General features: G+C 35.7%; 1 protein-coding gene across 1 annotated transcript in view; it reads right to left on the bottom strand.

The window, feature by feature from the left end:
* Window positions 1-12,021, bottom strand: part of LOC149555659 (uncharacterized protein C57A10.07) — a 38,031-nt gene extending 26,010 nt beyond the window's left edge. The window contains exon 1 of the mRNA XM_089829788.1: window positions 11,317-12,021. Within this exon, the coding sequence (XP_089685914.1) occupies window positions 11,317-11,884 (568 nt within the window). The 5' untranslated portion in view covers window positions 11,885-12,021. The remainder of the gene's footprint in view (window positions 1-11,316) is intronic.
* Between the last annotated feature and the right edge of the window lie 6,238 nt (window positions 12,022-18,259).

The raw sequence follows: 18,259 nt of genomic DNA, 5'->3' as shown, positions 1-18,259 counted from the left end.
TTTTAATTCAAGATTTTTGGAGCAAATCCTCCAAAACCCCCTTGTGAGCTTTTCTTTTGTTCGTTGCGGGAGATGGGTTGGGTGGATTGATGCGAGAGTGGTCTCGTTGGATCCATAGTGGGAAGATCTTCATTTGTTGAATGTTTCATCGGATTCAACGGCCCCTTTATATTACTGTGGTTTTTTCCATTTTTCCCACAAGGTAGGGCTCTCTCATTTTATTGTTTTGGCTCCGTTTTAGTTCCCGTTTTCAATAGTAAATTGATAGGAGGTTGAGAACTAGTTTCCCCTCCGTTTTGTTGAACTAGTTCTACCCGGTTCGGCAAGTACGAACATTTTAGTTTTTTCACTTTTCAAGGGTTTTAATTTGAAGTTTCGTGCCGTTGTGCTGGCCATTTTTTAATACAAGCTTGGAACTCGATTTTAATTTAATTTTTTGGAGTCTAGCAACCATTTGAATAATGGGTTTTAATTTTGTCGATTTTGGGAGATTGTCAATTGTCGATAATGAGTTTGGCAGCCTATTGGAGTTGATAGTACCGCACTGGGTATGTGGCCTCCCAAGTGAGTTGATTTACCATACCAATTTAGCTCAGGCTTTCTGATGCCAAGCAACTTACACTCTACTAGAGTCCCTACATAGTTATCCTATATTGGGTCTGACCAGTGACCTTATGTACTACATTGTCTTCATAATCATATAGATGCTGGTATCATACTTGATTGGCATGTGTGTTAGTCATGAGTGAGTGTCTTATGTGATTGTGGTTGGGCCATTATCTCCATGAGCACAGCGAGTGTGGACCTACAGGTGCCATGTGATTGGGAGGCATAGCTACCTATACCACTGCTCGGGACCGATGTACAAAGACAGTCTACTTCCAATTTGAGGTTGATGTTGGATGTTCACTTGGTACTTCAGTGTATCCGGAGTATGTTTCCTTGTGATTTATTCTTTACCTTGGATGCATTTGATATCTTGTTTGGATGATGTTTAGTATGTTACTTGATGCATTCCTTTATCATGATGTTGTATCTTATTACTTAATTGAGGTTTCTTACCACTCCTTTGGATTAGCGATGCTATTGGTAGATTATCATGTTAGGTGTTTCTTGTTTCATGCGATGTGGATGTTTTATTGGTAAGAAAGATCTCATGAGGCAACTCTAACGATCTTGTTGGTGAAATAAGAGTTCATGCTTAGGGGTATGGTTAGGACCATTGAGGTATCATGATGCCATTATGGTAGGGAGGAAACAAGCACGATTGTTTTAGTTCGGTTAATTCTTTTGCTTGCGCATTACCTTCATTGTGATGTTGCTTATGTTCATGTTTTGCTTATGATGTTGTGGTTCAGATGGATAGATTTTATTGTTCTAATTTATAGTATGTTGAGGTTATTTGATCTTCTTTTATGCATTCGAGTGATTACTCCTAGACTTTGGTGGTTTTGGCACTCCCCAATGTGGTAACCCTGTTTTTCCTTCTGAGTCGTCTGATTGGCCTTGTATCTTGGGTGACTATTTGCAAGTATTGTTTAATGTTGTCCTAGCATCATACTGCCTCTTTGTAGATTATCCTACGATACTGGACAAGTATTGTACTGGTACATTGAAGATTACCGTACGATACTGGACAAGTATTGTATTGATACTTTGTAAATTATTATACAATACCTAATGAGTATCATACCAATATTAGGAAGTCTATCATATTGCAGTAGTGTGAAGTATCGTACTAGGTCTGTTGGAAGACCTATTCAGCCGACCAACGGGTACTTCCCAACTTGTCCGATGTGTTCTAGAAGGTGATTTGGATACCCTTTTAAGAGTTCTTGCTCTCGTACCTTGATCATTCAGTTCGAGATGTATAAAATATATCATTTAAATATAAATCTTATACTTAAGATATTTTTGTATATATGACAGTTCATTTGAGATAGGTTTCAACCCTCCAGAAGTTAAGATAAAGATTCCAGCTTTCTAAAGTTTACAAGATTTCAGACTTAGCCTAATTTCAAGGTTTCAAGATTTCAAACTTAGCCAAATTTCAGGGTTCAGGATTTCTCTTTCACCATGGTGTCCAATAGATGAGTGGTTGTAACCTTGAGCCCTTGTCTTGTGCAGGACCATCTGAGGGTCTCTGCTTACTATTCTTGATTATGTTATGGTTAGTTGGAAATGAACTTGTATGTTTAACCATGCTAGGAACTTTTACTTTGGGCTTAAATAGAACATCTTGTTTGGAATCGTTAGTTCAATATTCCCCTCTTGGGATCCATAGATGTTATCTGGATCTCCTTTGAGTATTCTCATGATTCGTGTGATCTTCGATTCTAACTTAGGATTTAGTGCTTGGGGATCTTTAGAAGTATTTGTAAGACTTCCGCCAGTGTAGGTTGACATGTAAGTTTAGCCATGTTCCCTATTTTATTATCTTGAATAAATGTTTCAATCTTGCACTTGGTTCTTTAGGTTGTTGTTAAGTAACTTATCTTAAGAAAAAAGTTATTCAGTGCATGTTTTATCCTTGTGTTCCAAGGGTCTCCGAGTGGGGCATTACACAAATTTTCAAATTTTAATTTCACACTCCTCTTTGGAATATCACGTGTCTCTACACTATCCCAAACTACCATATTGTCTTGAATCTGATTTGGATTTTTTATAATTGACATGATTTGCTTCATTTCATTGCAAAATAACAACAGGCAAAGGAAACAATATAAATTTGCAAAAAATAAGTGATTAGAAAAACAAATTTATTGAAAATTATTCTGATATAAAACATGCATCGATGCTACATCAAATTTACTGCTGTTACAATGCTAGAACATGCATTCATTTTCTTCCAAAGCTGTTTAAAATGATGCAAATATGATGAACCCTAGGTAAGCCCACCTCTCAAGTAGTGTTGGGTTTTGGTCCAATCTACAAATATCCAAGGGTTTCCATACTCAGATATGGCTGCTACTGTCAAACCAGCAACAATGGAGAAACTATCAAGTATCAAACCAATGTATCACAATAGAATGAGATTCAAAACCCCAATTGAACCTTTTATATAAATCACCGTCCAAAAATTATCAATTTCCTTCTTCTAATTCTTTTATTTAGCAACTTATACAAATAATAATGTTTGCCTCACGTTTTATAATTTACCCTTATGGTCTAGGAAAGACTTGAGTCATAACTTAAGTTGGCCACATTTTAATAATTGCCAACAATTAATGAAATTCATATTAGCAATAACAGTAGTTTTTTCCTCTTTATATTTAATTAAACATTTAACACCCTTTACTGACTTTATGCTTTAGCCTACCAGAAGAATAGATAATAGGTTAGCATTAGTCTTTATTTATTTATTGACGCGATAAGCAAAAACGGGGACATCACAGTCCTCCCTTCCTGGAGATTGTTTTCCCTCAAGCAATCCACACCTACATGTTAAAACCAAATGCCCGGATCCCATATCAACTTTAAGAACACTACTCCACCAGATTGGTGTGCTACTCTGATAGTAACAACATTATAACTGGAGTTGGGAAACAACTCATCACACATGTTTTGAATCCTCTTTACATCTTCTATGCTATGATAAACAAAATTTCGCCTCTTACTAGTTGCATCATCAACCCACCTGTCTTGACTATCTGCCCAAACTTGATCACCAACATTAGGTGACCCCATAACGTTGTCTTTTCTATAATTATGGGCTTCGTTATCTTGAGGATGAAGATGACTGCTGTTATAACAATCAGTGCTGTTGTCATGCATTTGTGTCATGTCTTCAACTTTTATAGACACTTATTCACTAAAAACTTTCTACTCAAGACTTGCATTACTTATTTCATGTATAAGGGCTGCAAACTCATGAGAATGAGAAAGTAAACTATTGCTGCCCCAAATCAGGATTTTGACCACTTTACTTTTTTTTGAATCATTAATCGCCACCAAATTTGACTCGACTCAATTTCTTTCCAAATAACTAAAAGGTGGTAGTATCTCAAATAAATCATCTTCCCATGCCAAGGGCTTGTGCACCAAGATTCTCAAGCGCCCTTGAATGTCATGTTCTGATTTTTCCTCATGTGTCATCATAAGAATCAACTTATACACTAGAAGAGCCATTGTGGTCAACCAAAGAATCCGTACCATTATTATCCATATCAATCTTATGCTTAACATCAAGAGAAGCCATGTTTATCTGTCTTCTAGAATTCTCTTGTGAATCTTCTTGCAGAGATGACGAAGCCTCATGTGAATTGATCCCCAATGCTTTTCTTGTTTCCTCATGCACTACGTTTGTATGTTTAACAAATTCTTCATATAGATTTTTGCGCACCTCTATTGAATTTTTTTCAATCTTATGTTGTTGTTTTGAGTTTGTCAATGGTTGTTCTCTTTTCAGTATAAAAGATGGATGAAGTGGCCTATCGGACCTTGTGTTTGCTGTCCTAAAAACATTAGAGGCTGCTCTAGCAGGATTCTCTCACTCAACTTCACTTTTTTTTATCATCTTGGTTTCTTGGCTTGGTTGTACCCTTAAATTACCAATCACAGTTAGAAGTCACCATTGTAATTTCATGAAAATTTGCATCATTTGTTGTTGTTGTTGATCCAAATGTGCCAATAAATCCTATATATTAGGCTGATCAATTCCACCACTATTCCTTTGCTCTGTCATATTCAAAGGATTGTATTCTTTTGCTTCTTCCAATTGTGTGTGTTCTTGTTGTTCTGCTCTACTTATAGTATAATAGTTGTGTGGACCAATCTCTTGAGAGCTCATATAATAAAATCAAATACATGCACTGTTACGGCTGATAACTACCATATGACCCACATGCAACAAAAAAATCTGACATGTAACTGAAAAAAGCTGACATGCAATTGAAAAATCTGACCTACAACTGAAAAAGTTGTCATGCAACTAAAAAAATCTGACACGCAATAACCATCTTCACAAACTGATCAAAAGTGGCATGCAGACATCTAAATATCCGCCAAACTGACATGCCAAACAAATCCACTAACAAGTACTGTTCAAAAATAACATGTAAAGGTAACCCTCTTCATAAATTGCTCCTAAACTGCATGCAACCATCTGGGTATTCACCAAATTATCATGAATAACATCCAAGTTTCCAACACACATGCAATTGCAAATGTTTGACATGCAACTGAAACCCTCACAGGCTAGCAGGGTCACTGTGCTCTGATACCACTGAAATATCCCAAACTAGAATATTGTCTCAAATCTGATTTGGATTTTCAATTTTTGACATAATTACTTCATTTCATTGACAAATAACAACATGCAAACATGCAAAGGATATGCTATAGATTTCCAAGGAAATAAGTGATTACAAAGACAAAATTATTGAAAATGAATCTAACAAAACATGCATGGATGCTACGTCAAATGTACCACTGTTACAGTGCTAGAACAGCATAAATTTTCTTCCAAAACCAATTTAAAACGGTGCAAATTTGTTCATGATGAACTCTGAGTGAGCCCACCTCCCAAGTTATGTTGGGTTTCCATCAAACCTACAAATATAAGGGTTTCCATTCCCAAATATGGTTGTTACTGTCAAATCAGCAACAATTGAGAAATTATCAACTATCAAATCAACATATCGTAATAGAATGAGACTCAAAACACCAATTTAACCTTTTATAAAAATCCCCAGCCAAAAAGCAATCAATTTCCTTCTTCTAATTCTTTAATTTAGCAACATAGTCAACTATTAATGTTTGTCTCACATTTAATAATTCACCCTCGTGGCCAAGGAAAGACTTAAGTCATAACTTAAGTTGGCCCCTATCAATAATTGTCAATGAATAATGAAATTCATATTAGCAATAACTGTATCTTTTCCGTCCTTTTATTTAATTAAACACTCAATCACCTTTATTAAGTTAATGCTTTGCTGGGGAGAATAGCTAATAGGCTAGAATTAGTCTTTATTTATTTATTGGCTTGCTAGGCTAAAAAGGGGCATTGCATTTCATGCCTTTAAAACTATTTGGCCTTTTTTTTCCCTCATTTAAGCTAGGATCTTTGCTTCGTCAAATCTGTTGGAATCCTTATTTTGTTGTGTTGCAAAGATAGAGACTAGAGATGATAGAGATGTGGCACTAGTGATCATAACAAGTATAACTTACAAACCAAAAACAACAAGTTTTATAATTAGAATTTGACAATGTACAAAAATTTGCATACAGAATTGTTGTAATGTGCCCCAGTGGAAGAAAGCATTGAATAGCTCTTTCTGGCCTAAGTGTCATTTTTTTTCTTATGGCTAGTTATTCCATTCCTGTTGTTTGTTTGAGCAGTGCAGAATGCATTTTTCATTTGTTTTTTCAATGCCGGGACTCAAGGGAGATCTGGCATAGGTGGTGGGAGGCAAGGCGGCATACCTATATTCATGGTACCTCTCCAATTGAATTTTGGGAATGTATGGTTAGACCTCTTGCGAAGACATATTTCCTTCAAGTGGCTTGGACTATTGGACCTATTTTATTATCTGGGACCTTTAGTTGGAAAGAATCCGTAGGGTTTTCTGTGACTCCAAAATGAGGAGTTTCCAATTGTGGCAGAAGATAGTTGTAGGCTTCAGGAGACTCTCTCTGCTAAGTGTGATATGGCTGAAAACATTGACCCTGGGCATTATGCTATAGTGAAGAATTTGAATTTGGGGGGCAGTCGTTTTGATAAAGGGCCTCACCACCCTACCAACTCATAACCAAAAATGTAACAATACGGAGATAAAGATAGACAAAATGCTTCCCAAGCAATTTTATTATACTTGAAAATCTAATAGTAATTACAATAACATTTCTGCAAGATCTCTCAAGATCCAATCCCAACCCAAGCTAGTCCAGACCACACTCAAGTAGAAACCTCCAAGATCTCAACTTGTGCTCGCAAGCCACTAAGCAACCTCTTTGTTTCTAAACCGCAGCCACTAGCTCTTCTCACAAACTCGTAACTCCACCACAACCTTGCTGTAAACTGCCTCACATTCGGCACTCTGTCCATAGACTCAGGAAAACTCGCTCCTCGCTTCCTCCTTCTCTCCAAGCTTCTACTAAGAAGAGATCACACCTTGAAGCTTGACCTTCCAAAGCTTTCACACCTTCCAACTTTACCTTCCCAAGCTTGATTAGAAATGCTCATATGCCTTGCTTAAATAGGCACTTACCACCCAATGCATGACTTGTCCACAACCTTCTACAATATCCACAACTTTCTAGAATTCCACCTAAATACAACTAAGCACCACCATGTGGCCCAATTAGAAAATTACATTTCTTTTGTGGATCACAACAAATATTAAATACATGATTTAAACAACTTTCCACAAACTTCTAAGATGCCACCTACACACTTCGATTAATGGAATGATAACTAATTTTCTTTTTTTTTTTTTTTATGCCACCTTTGCACCTTGAAAATAGAAATTCCTCTTTTCTCCCTTTTTTTCCATTTTCTATTTTTTAATTATTTCTCCTCTAATTTCGTCACTTTCTCTCTCCTCCGGAATTTTTTTTTAATAATAAATTTTCTCGTGCAAGATGCTCCTGCATCAGACTCCCCAGGTAGCTAGAAAAGTGTGTCCCACACTTTGATGCCAAAAAGAAAGATATACAACCATCTTCATCTTCACCAAAGGCTTCCACCTCAACAAGGACAAGAAAACCACCATGCAAATCCTCCACATCTGCATTACTCTATCAAACACTAGAATCTCAACCATCCAATCAACATGCTCACTCCTAGGAACAAACTGAACATAATGCTTCATTAGCAAACTCCCATTCACATCAACAACTAGTGAATCCATACCAGCAATAACAAGCTCCGCATCAGCAGCCACATGTAGATCTCCATCAACACATGCCAAACTCTCAACACCAACAATCTCATTGCTCACAACAAGATGCTCTGCAAGATACAAGTCACCACCAACAACAACTGGATCATCCACGACCGAGTGCTCCACAATCTCCATGTCAGACTCAACCAACTGATCATGAAAACCAATTTCCATCCCAACATCAACAAGGTTAGGAATATCCTCGGCAACAACCTCTATTTGCTCTACAGGTTCTACATCAAGCTCCACAAACTAATCAGCAAAACCAACCTCTTCCACCTTGACCTTGTGATGCCATCTTCTCTCTCAATCATCCTTAACTTGATCAGCCAAGCTAGCTTCAAGCCGAGCAAACATCTTAGAAAAATTCCTCTCCACTATATCATGGAGTTTTGCAATCATTTTAGGGTTCGATCCTCTCGGAGCCATCTTCCAAGATCTTCGTAAACCCTCTGCAACAAATCCTTCCCACGCTCCTTGTGACAACCTTGAATTGTTTGCAAGTCAGATCACAACCTGCCACCTCACATGAACAATTAAGAACCACTTCACAAGTCTAGGACAACGGATCTGCAATCCACAAGCTCTCTACAATCATGCCTCAACAAGTTCAGTCTTCCATCTCCGCATCCATCAATCAATCTGCATGTCCTTCCAAGGTCTTGGTGCAAACTGCCACAACTTCGGTGATCTGTTTACATGCTCAAGAACTCCCACTTGATAAACTTCGCCCAACCAAGGTCCTGGTACAAACTGCCTCACACTTCGGCAATCTGCTTGTACACTCAGGAACTCCTACTCCGATACCACTTGATGAAGGTACGCTCTGATACCACTTGATAAAGGGCCTCACCACCCTACCAACTCATAACCAAAAATGTAACAATACGGAGATAAAGATAGACAAAATGCTTCCCAAGCAATTTTATTATACTTGAAAATCTACTAGTAATTACAATAACATTTCTGCAAGATCTCTCAAGATCCAATCCCAACCCAAGCTAGTCCAGACCACACTCAAGTAGAAACCTCCAAGATCTCAAATTGTGCTCGCAAGCCACCAAGCAACCTCTTTGTTTATAAACCGCAGCCACTAGCTCTTCTCACAAACTCACAACTCCACCACAACCTTGCTGTAAACTGCCTCACATTCAGCGCTCTGTCCACAGACTCAGGAAAACTCGCTCCTCGCTTCCTCCTTCTCTCCAAGCTTCTACTAAGAAGAGATCACACCTTGAAGCTTGACCTTCCAAAGCTTTCACACCTTCCAACTTTACCTTCCCAAGCTTGATTAGAAATGCTCATATGCCTTGCTTAAATAGGCACTTACCACCCAATGCATGACTTGTCCACAACCTTCTAGAATTCCACCTACACAATATCCACAACCTTCTACAATATCCACAACTTTCTAGGATTCCACCTAAATACAACTAAGCACCACCATGTGGCCCAATTAGAAAATTACATTTCTTTTGTGGATCACAACAAATATTAAATACATGATTAAAACAACTTTTCACAAACTTCTAAGATGCCACCTACACACCTCGATTAATGGAATGATAACTAATTTTCTTTTTTTCTTTTTTTATGCCACCTTTGCACCTTGAAAATAGAAATCCTCTTTTCTCCCTTTTTTTCCATTTTCTATTTTTTAATTATTTCTCCTCTAATGTTGTCACTTTCTCTCTCCTCCAGAATTTTTTTTTTCTTTTTTTAATAATAAATTTTCCCATGCAAGATGCTCCTGCATCACATTTCGGCAGCACTGCTGGTAAAACTTTCTGTCATGTTAAGCAGAGGATTCGTAGAGAGGGGAGGTGGATAACTCCTCCTATTGATGTGTTGATACAAAGGGGTCCTCTCATGGAAATTCAGGACGTGCTGACATTAGAGGTATTGGTAGAGGTCATGATGGAGCTGCTTTTTTTTCTTCTCTGTTTATAAAGGAAAGGAACTCTAATGACTTGATGGAGTCTCTAGCTATTAAGATTACAATTTAGAGACTGTATTATCTAGGATGTAGGAGGATTATGTGTGAGTTGGATTCTCAGATTGTGGTGGATATGTCAAATAAGAAAAAATTGGATGATGTTAGTTGGCAATTAGTCTTTTTGGCTAGAGAGCTTTAAAGTCTGTGTAGTTCTTTGGATTTTGGTTCCTTTTGTCAAATCTACTCGAGCTTAACATATAATAATAATTAATTTCAAAAAATAATTATAAATAAATACAAAGTGGCTGACTGCTTGGTGAAGTGGGCTTCCAAGAATGTTGATGGCTGGGATATTGCAGGGACGGATGGTTTATCTTCCGAGTGTAATCATTGCTGCATGGACAGATAGTCTTCCAATAGAACTCCAAAAGCAGCTGCTTCAAATATTCCACTACTTGTTTCATTAACATGAATACTCTTCTTCTCTGGTGTAACCAGATTCCACAAGTTATTTTTCGTATTGCAGAAATTGGAGAAAACAGTCACTGCTCTTGAATCTTAAAGTAAGGTAATTAATATATAAAAATGTGAGCAAAGAGTATGATATGAATGAGAAAATCAGCGATTTGACCTAGAGATACACAAATTGGAAAAAAAACACCGAGAGAATGGAGTGTTGTTCCTTCTCAAGCATCCATACATGGATTGCTACGATGGTTTCTTGCCCAAGTCAAGCCTTACATGGACCTATTCTTGCCCGCAACAGTAGCTCCTACACCACACAATTCTCTAATGCTCTAGAACACTCCCTAGACCTCTGCTACGCTGTCTTAAACAATATTAGAATTGTGAATATGAATTTAAGTGTATCAAGATCATTTGAATGAATTTTTTTGAATGTCCTAATTTTTGGCCCCAACGTAAGGCAGTTTCTTCCTGACACATCATTTCCTAAATAATCTAAATCTGTTTTAGATTTTCAGATTTTAATTTTCTCAATTAGAATTAAGTTTCTGAAAATCAAGAATTAATATAAAATGCCCCATTTTACAAGCATGAGTATCAGTATACATTGTTATATAACCCCTCTATCCTTAATCCCTCTCCCTCTCATCATGTTTTTCGTTCATGTTCCACTTTCCCCAATCCTTCTCCCTTCCCCTTGCTTCTTTTTAATTTTTAAGACTGTATCTGCATCTATTCATCCATCGTCCTATCCTGATACTGTATCATTGATTGTGATCTGCATCGTCTTAGCAAAAAAATACACAGGGAATCCAGCAGCATTCAGCATTCTTAATATTATACTGTTTAGACTTTCGAAAACCGAGCGTGATCTGCAACGTCTACTACCTAAACATACACTGAATCCAGAAGCGTTCTTAATATTATACTACTAGAAAAGAAAGCAACTTAAGAGAATTTATGACGTACAGATAGATCATAGGATGGTTAATCCTAAGTTTGAGTCCTAGAAAACAAGGAATTGGAGCATACCAAACCACTGGTGTCTGTCTGCAACATTCCAGTAACTCTGTGCCTCACTGCGAGGACCAGCGTCCTTTCTGGTCTCTCCTCCACTGAACAAGAGCAATGCGGCATCGTCCATGGCCGCCATGTTGATACCTTCCCTGATGTGATCCACAAATGTAGCAGCCTGACCCGGATGCCTCTGATATGACTCCAAGTACCACGCCGCCTCCTCCTCCTCCGTCCCCTTCTCGCACTTACTCCCACCTTTATATACAGAATGCCCCGCCACCATCACCAGATTCTTGAGGTCTTTAAATGGGTACACCGTCCCCTGCTGCCGCCGATTGATTGACGAAGCCCCCCATCGGACATTGCTGTTGTGAGAAGAAACAAGGAGGAGAATGAATGTGCCCAAACAGATTGAAAAGCTGAGAAAAAGAATTGGGTTAGGTCTGCAGAGGCTTGACATTTTAGTGGCCCCTCGCCTGCTATTCAGACTGCTGCTTCTCCTTCTTTTGACTCCACTTTCTAAATCGACGAATTCTCCATTTAAGATGCCCAATTTCTTCATTAGGGCAGAAGCTGCTCTCATTTCATCATGATGTGCCACTGCAATCCTCTTCTCCCATCACCTGGAGGATGCATTGGCGGAATCTCCGAGGCCCGCCTCACTCTTCTGAATCGAATTTCCGGAGAAGACTTCAGACAAAGTCAGTATTGGTCGTATATCCTGATATTTACGTTGGATCTTATATTTAAGTGTTTGTTCAGAAAAAAGGCAATCATATGCAGGTACGTTAGGACAACCAATCTAAGCTAATGAATTAGTTGTGGGCTAATTTTGGCTGAATATTGCAACAAGAGTTCATTGAGAGCTGGGCCTTGTGCTTGGTGATTCGTTTATAAAAATAAATAAATAAAAGGGTGAAGTAATTTTTTTTTAAATGAAAAGTCAATAAAAATAATAATAATAATAATAAATGAAAAATGTTTTTTTTTGTTTTTTTGTTATTTTTATATCTGTAAATTGAAAAATAAAACAAGAGCTTTAAAATATTATCATAAGACCACAATTTTTTTGAATAAAATAAAATTGTTCAATTGAAATCTATTTTGAATTCATTTCAATTATATTTTTTTTGTTTTAAAAATACTTCATTTTAATATTTTAATTTTATGTAAATACATAATTACAAATTATTATAAATATGAAAAAGTCAAATTAAATTGAGCATGAAAATGAAGAAGTTTAATTAAATTGAATGTATTATTATAAATATGAAAAAGTCAAATTAAATTGAGCATGAAAATGAAGAAGTTTAATTAAATTGAATGTACTTGTAAAACATAGTAAGAAAATATAAAACATATCGCATTAATTTAATAAGTCAATTACAAAACAATTTTCAACAAAACATAACTTTTTTCAAGTTTTATTAATTTATGATTCTGTAAAAATAAAAAATAATTGTTGTAAACATTAATTTTTTAAATATGAAAAAGTCAAATTAAATTGAGTATGAAAATGAAAAAGTTTAATTTAAATTGAATGTACTTGTAAAACACATAGTAAGAAAATATAAAACACGTCGTATAAATTTAATAAGTCAATTATAAAACTTTTTTTTTTAAAACATAAAAATATTTCAAGTTTTATTAATTTATAATTCTATAAAAATAAAACATAATTGTTGTACACATTAGTTTTTATAAAAAATATATTCTTGTCTCTTAACATCTATTTTTTTTTTCACAAACTTGTCTCTAATTCCTTGGCCCCGTTTGGTTGCTGGAAGATGAGGGCCAAAATCAGGTTATCTGGGTTAAAACCAGGTTTTGTAGAAAAACATGGGCGTTTGGTTGGTTAAAATTATAACCTGGGTTTCAATTTCATCTTCTAAATGGTCAAAAATTGGAAGATGTTTCTTCCAATAAAAAGGTGGAATTCGAAATTAAAATCAAGTTTTGAATTTTATGATAGTTTTTTTAATAATATTGTGGGGTCTACAGTATATTCATCTTCCATGTCAACCAAACGGACCATTGTTTTTCCAAACCACAAAACCAAGTTTTCGAAACCCTGGTTATAAGATAACCTGATTATGTGACAAATTCATCTTCCCCAACCAAACGAGGCCTACATGTCCAATTCCTCCCATGCTTTGTTGGGAAATAAAATGCATTCTCAGAGATGTTAAATGGCTTTCATTTATAGAAAATTATTTAACAGTTTTAGAGTGTGCAATGAGGGCATCTGAGGTTCTGTGGCTTCAGTCAAGCATCTCGTGGTCATGACCGCATTTAGGCAGTAGTGAAGGATTTTCCTTGGTTGGAGAATTTTGATAAAAGATCCGATTAGTCGAGCATTTGAGACCAAGGTGCAAATCACAGATCTAGATTTTAATTTTCATGTATTTGCGAAAATGCATAAGACAAAACCCTTAGAGATAGGTTTTTTTTCATTTGTAAAACTGTCAACGAACAAGGCAAAGCCTAGAAGAAACAGAAGCCGGGAGAACATGCAAGAAGCTGAAAGGATTTTTGTCTTTACTTTTCTATCATTGAAAGCCTAAATATAAACCCCAACCTCTCATGGCTTTTCTTATATGAGCTCATAATTTCAACCATGTCTAATTTTGTTCTTCATTAGAAATGGATCCTTAAATTTTCGAGATTGGCCATGGCTGTAGTCTGGTTAACACTTCAAATTCCACAGCTTTGGCTGAAAATTGTAATAATCTTATATCGTTGCTTACCGACAAGCTTCTCTACAACTTCATCAGGGAACGACACAAATAGGCTTGCCCAATAATGGCGGATTGTACTCAGTGCTACACAGCTACAATACAACATATTGTGAAATATCGATGTTGATGGAAAAGGCCCAGGAAGTGAAAGAGGCAGTGAAGACAAAAATGGTAGAAGCTACGAAGAAAACAAAGCAATCTCTTGAAGTGGCAGAACAGTGGGCAAGAGAAGAGGCCCACAGATGGCTGAGAAGGCAGCCTAGAAGAGCCAGATATCCCTTGAACTGTCTTCTCCATTAATGGAGGTGTCTAACGTTTAATGTGCCAAGGAAGAAATTTTGGTTGGAAGTTTGGCGGAGGAAGCTTCTGTATTTTATTTTATTTTTCTAATTTGTGTATTTATAAATTAATTTTACCCCTAGGATAATTCAAATTAGCCAATGAGAATTAAGGAATTTATGTCTAAAAATTAATTTTTAAATAAATCTATTTTTGAACTTTAACTATTGAATGATTTTAGTTTTAAAAATAAATAAGACCCACCACTGGGAACATGAATGATTTTAGTTTTAAAAATAAATAAGACCCACCTTCCGATAAGGCAGGGACTAATAATTATATGAGGAGATAAATAGAAATAAAATATATATTTTATGTTGCGACTTAAAAGTGAAAAAAATATATTAATGTAAGAATATTTGATGAGACGAGATTTGAAATGAAATGTTTATATTATTGAAATTGGGATATTTTGTTTGGTTCGTGTAAGGTTAAAAAAATTATTTATGAAAGTGTCATGTATTTATGAACTTAATTGATATTATACAACTTTAATTTTTATTTAATGAATTTATTTCCTCTTTTCTTTATCTTTCTTGATATTTGAGATTGTTAGCATCTAAAAATATATTTGGATGGTTGTCAATAGCTTTGCAAGAGGTCAAAATATTTTAGATCAATCTGAAAAAACTTGTATAAATAACTAAGATAATACTCTTCAAACATGCATATCCTCTTATAATGGTTTTGTAGATCTAGATTTCTTCTAATATATCAATTGAAGCGTTGTAGTGAAATAGCTTAGAGGATGAGTGATTATGAAATGAAAGCAATTAAATAACTTTGAGTACTATTAGACTGTCAAAATTTTACAAACATGTAGTTAAAAAGAAAATAAGGGAGGTCAACCAAACCATTTTTTAGTTCAAATTTAAGAGGTGCAAGGTTCAAGTTGGGCACAAAAACGACCCAAGGTCGGAAAACATTCTAATCAAAGTGTATAACAATTATTTATGAGTAAAACATACTATGATAAGGTGGCATTAACCTTACAATCTTATGAACTAATGTTGGATCTCCAACATCTTGGAAATTGAACCTTAAACATCCATGTAGTTAGTTTAGAGATGGTGTTACTTTATTATTCATTTCAATTTGGAATTTGAAATGATTGGGTTACTTTCAAAAATTATTGTTTGGTGAGAAAACATTTGCTCTTCATCTCTTGGTTATGCAAGCCTACGTCCCTATTGGAGGAGGCCTCTCACATGAGCAAGCAAATGCCATCCTCCTTAGCCTTTAATAATTTGTTAATACCCATTTAATGGGAAAAATGGATGCGTATAAACCGATTTCCCTTGGTAAAGGCAAGAAGTCTTTCAGGGAGATTGTGGAGGAGAGTTTGAAGATACCAAAAGAAGCAAATTTTTTAAGGCTTCCTCTTCTTGCAGTGGACTCTGAGGTAAGGGGCTTAATACCCCATTAGTTATTAGGCCTAATCCTCTAATGAACTTTGTTTTGGATGTATCATCTACATCTATTGCCTCTATCTACTAGGGACAAAGTTTGTATGTGAATTTTTCTACTTCCTTTATTTGTAATTTTGTTTCTTGAAGGAGTATTATATCAGTTTGATTTGATAAGAATTTTTTCTTTACCAAGTGTTGATTTTTAGAGGAGTTCATGCCCCTTACATTCCAAGATAATATATTCAGCATTTTAAAGGAAAGGAGTTTTCCTAGTAGTGAGATAACATAATTTTATCTCCATTTTCCCTTATACTTGCTCATTCAAAGTTCAGAGCTCTAAAAAAGGCTTACTATCTCGTTTGCATGGGGCATCCTTCTAACCACAATCAAACAATGATCTAGAGGACATGACCTAATTAATATCTAAGCCTATATTAGGGTGGGTTGTATTTTGAACATTAATCTCTTCGTTTTCTTCTTCATTTAGATTATCTAACTCCCTATTTTTTCAATTAGGGCTCATTTCTCCAATTCCCTTATTTCTTCATGCAACATCTCATCGTATGGGTCCCCATATCTCTTGTAGCGTGGCCTTCGATGTTAATCTAATTTTTTGTGAAGAGTCAATTGCTTATCCATGATGCTAACTCTAGTCGGACTATTTTCTCCACTAAAGCAAGATTTTTATTGATCTCAACATATAGATTTCATGCCTCATGGCTCAATTGAAATTAACTATTTCTTAATCTCCATGCCCTTCTATCTAGACTCCTTTCCAACAATTGGGGTGATGACTTCACCATTTTTATGAATGATAGGAAGAGATTTATACCAACCATCTCTATTTTCGAGTACATATTATTATTCAGAGAAATATGAGGTTCATTATTAGTAATGAGATATTATGGCAAGTTAGAATTTCAATCTCTTAGATTATGAGGAACGTTTCCTAAATCTCCACCAATCTTTGTTTTAGAGAACGAGCATATAATATTTTCACACAAGTTATTCTTCATCCCAATAGCCATAATTGGGTCATCTTTCCTTGATCTCCTAGCTTCCTTGAATGTGATATGCACTATTTTCCTTTACACATCAAGAAACTTGTGATACATCTTTTCCTCATGACACATCTTTCCCCTATGGATTCCATTATAATCATTTGACAGCATGATCCTTTTTCAATTCAAAAATCCAAAATTTCCAAATTTATCAATATACTCACCATCACTGATCTCCCTAAATAGAATTATTCTTCATATCTAATGACTATCTCAATGAAGTTCCCAATTTTTTTCTATGACCTCTCTGCTCCAATACTTAGTTGGGTAATTTTCTAGAGATATCCAATGTGGCAAAAATGTCAAATAGTGCATTAATGGATAAAAGTTTGACTCCCAATCCAACATGTAAAAGAAAAACCCTCAAAACATAGAGGCTTCCCATGCAAAATTAAGAAGAGAAAACCTTCAACAAGGGTTTTGTTACATACCCAATTTACAAGGGTGACTTTGAACCAATCCAAAATCTATTAAATTGGTGAATCCTTTTGTGTTCACTTGATAAATAATGCACAATCACTTATATAATCCTAGTTTGATTGAAGATAATATGAGGATGTAAATATTGATTTGCTCTCTTTCTTTGACAATGAGTAGCGATGATTATTTTCAATGTTGTTAATTGTTGGTTGGGAGATGGGTCTCTTCCATTATTTTTGAGGAGGTTCACCACTTTTAGTGGATCCTAATATAGAGGGATTTAGTCCAATAACTCTTCAATAAGGTAACACTCAAGCTCTTTCAAAACATACCTCAAAACCCACAAGGTTTATCTATCTAATTTCTTACAACACTTCACCCAAAATACTCAAATCAAGTTTCAAATTCTAAAAGGCTTGATAAACACCTTCATTCATCCAATACTTGAAGTAAGTTTCTATTTCACAAGGATGCAAATAGGCAGGTTGTGAAATAGAAAAACTATCATAATTTTTCCAAGATGGAAATAAGCAAGTTGCAAAATAGTGAAACCCCTTCTAAGGACTTCTCTCACCTTATCTAACTAGTATCAATGACAACACTTCCCCACCTTGACTGAATAACACAAGGCCTTGCAATCGAGTATAATCTAGGCTCTTTCTAGTATCCTTGTCTGACTATTTTTTTGAACTTTACTCCATAATCTTCCAAAACAACACTCAAACAAATGACTAATTCAAATACCCTTTTGCAACTTACACAACATATGTCAAACTTAGATGTGACTCCTTTGGACCAAACCCTTTATCCAATGCCCTACTACACACTTATAAGCAAGTACCAATAAAAAGTTATATCAAACCTCCAAATCCCAACCGTAAGTTAGGATCTAAAACAAAGGATTTTCAAATATATTTTTACTAGCCACACTCAATTACCCTCTTAACAAAGAGAACCTCCTTTTAGGCCCAACTTCTAACTAGGGCTTCCT

Source organism: Cupressus sempervirens, chromosome 5 (genome assembly GCF_028749045.1).
Source record: "Cupressus sempervirens isolate cs-2001-9-10 chromosome 5, ASM2874904v1, whole genome shotgun sequence".
Classification (NCBI taxonomy): Eukaryota; Viridiplantae; Streptophyta; class Pinopsida; order Cupressales; family Cupressaceae; genus Cupressus; species Cupressus sempervirens.
Note: the sequence above shows the minus strand (reverse complement) of the source record. Positions and strands in the feature narration are given on the sequence as shown.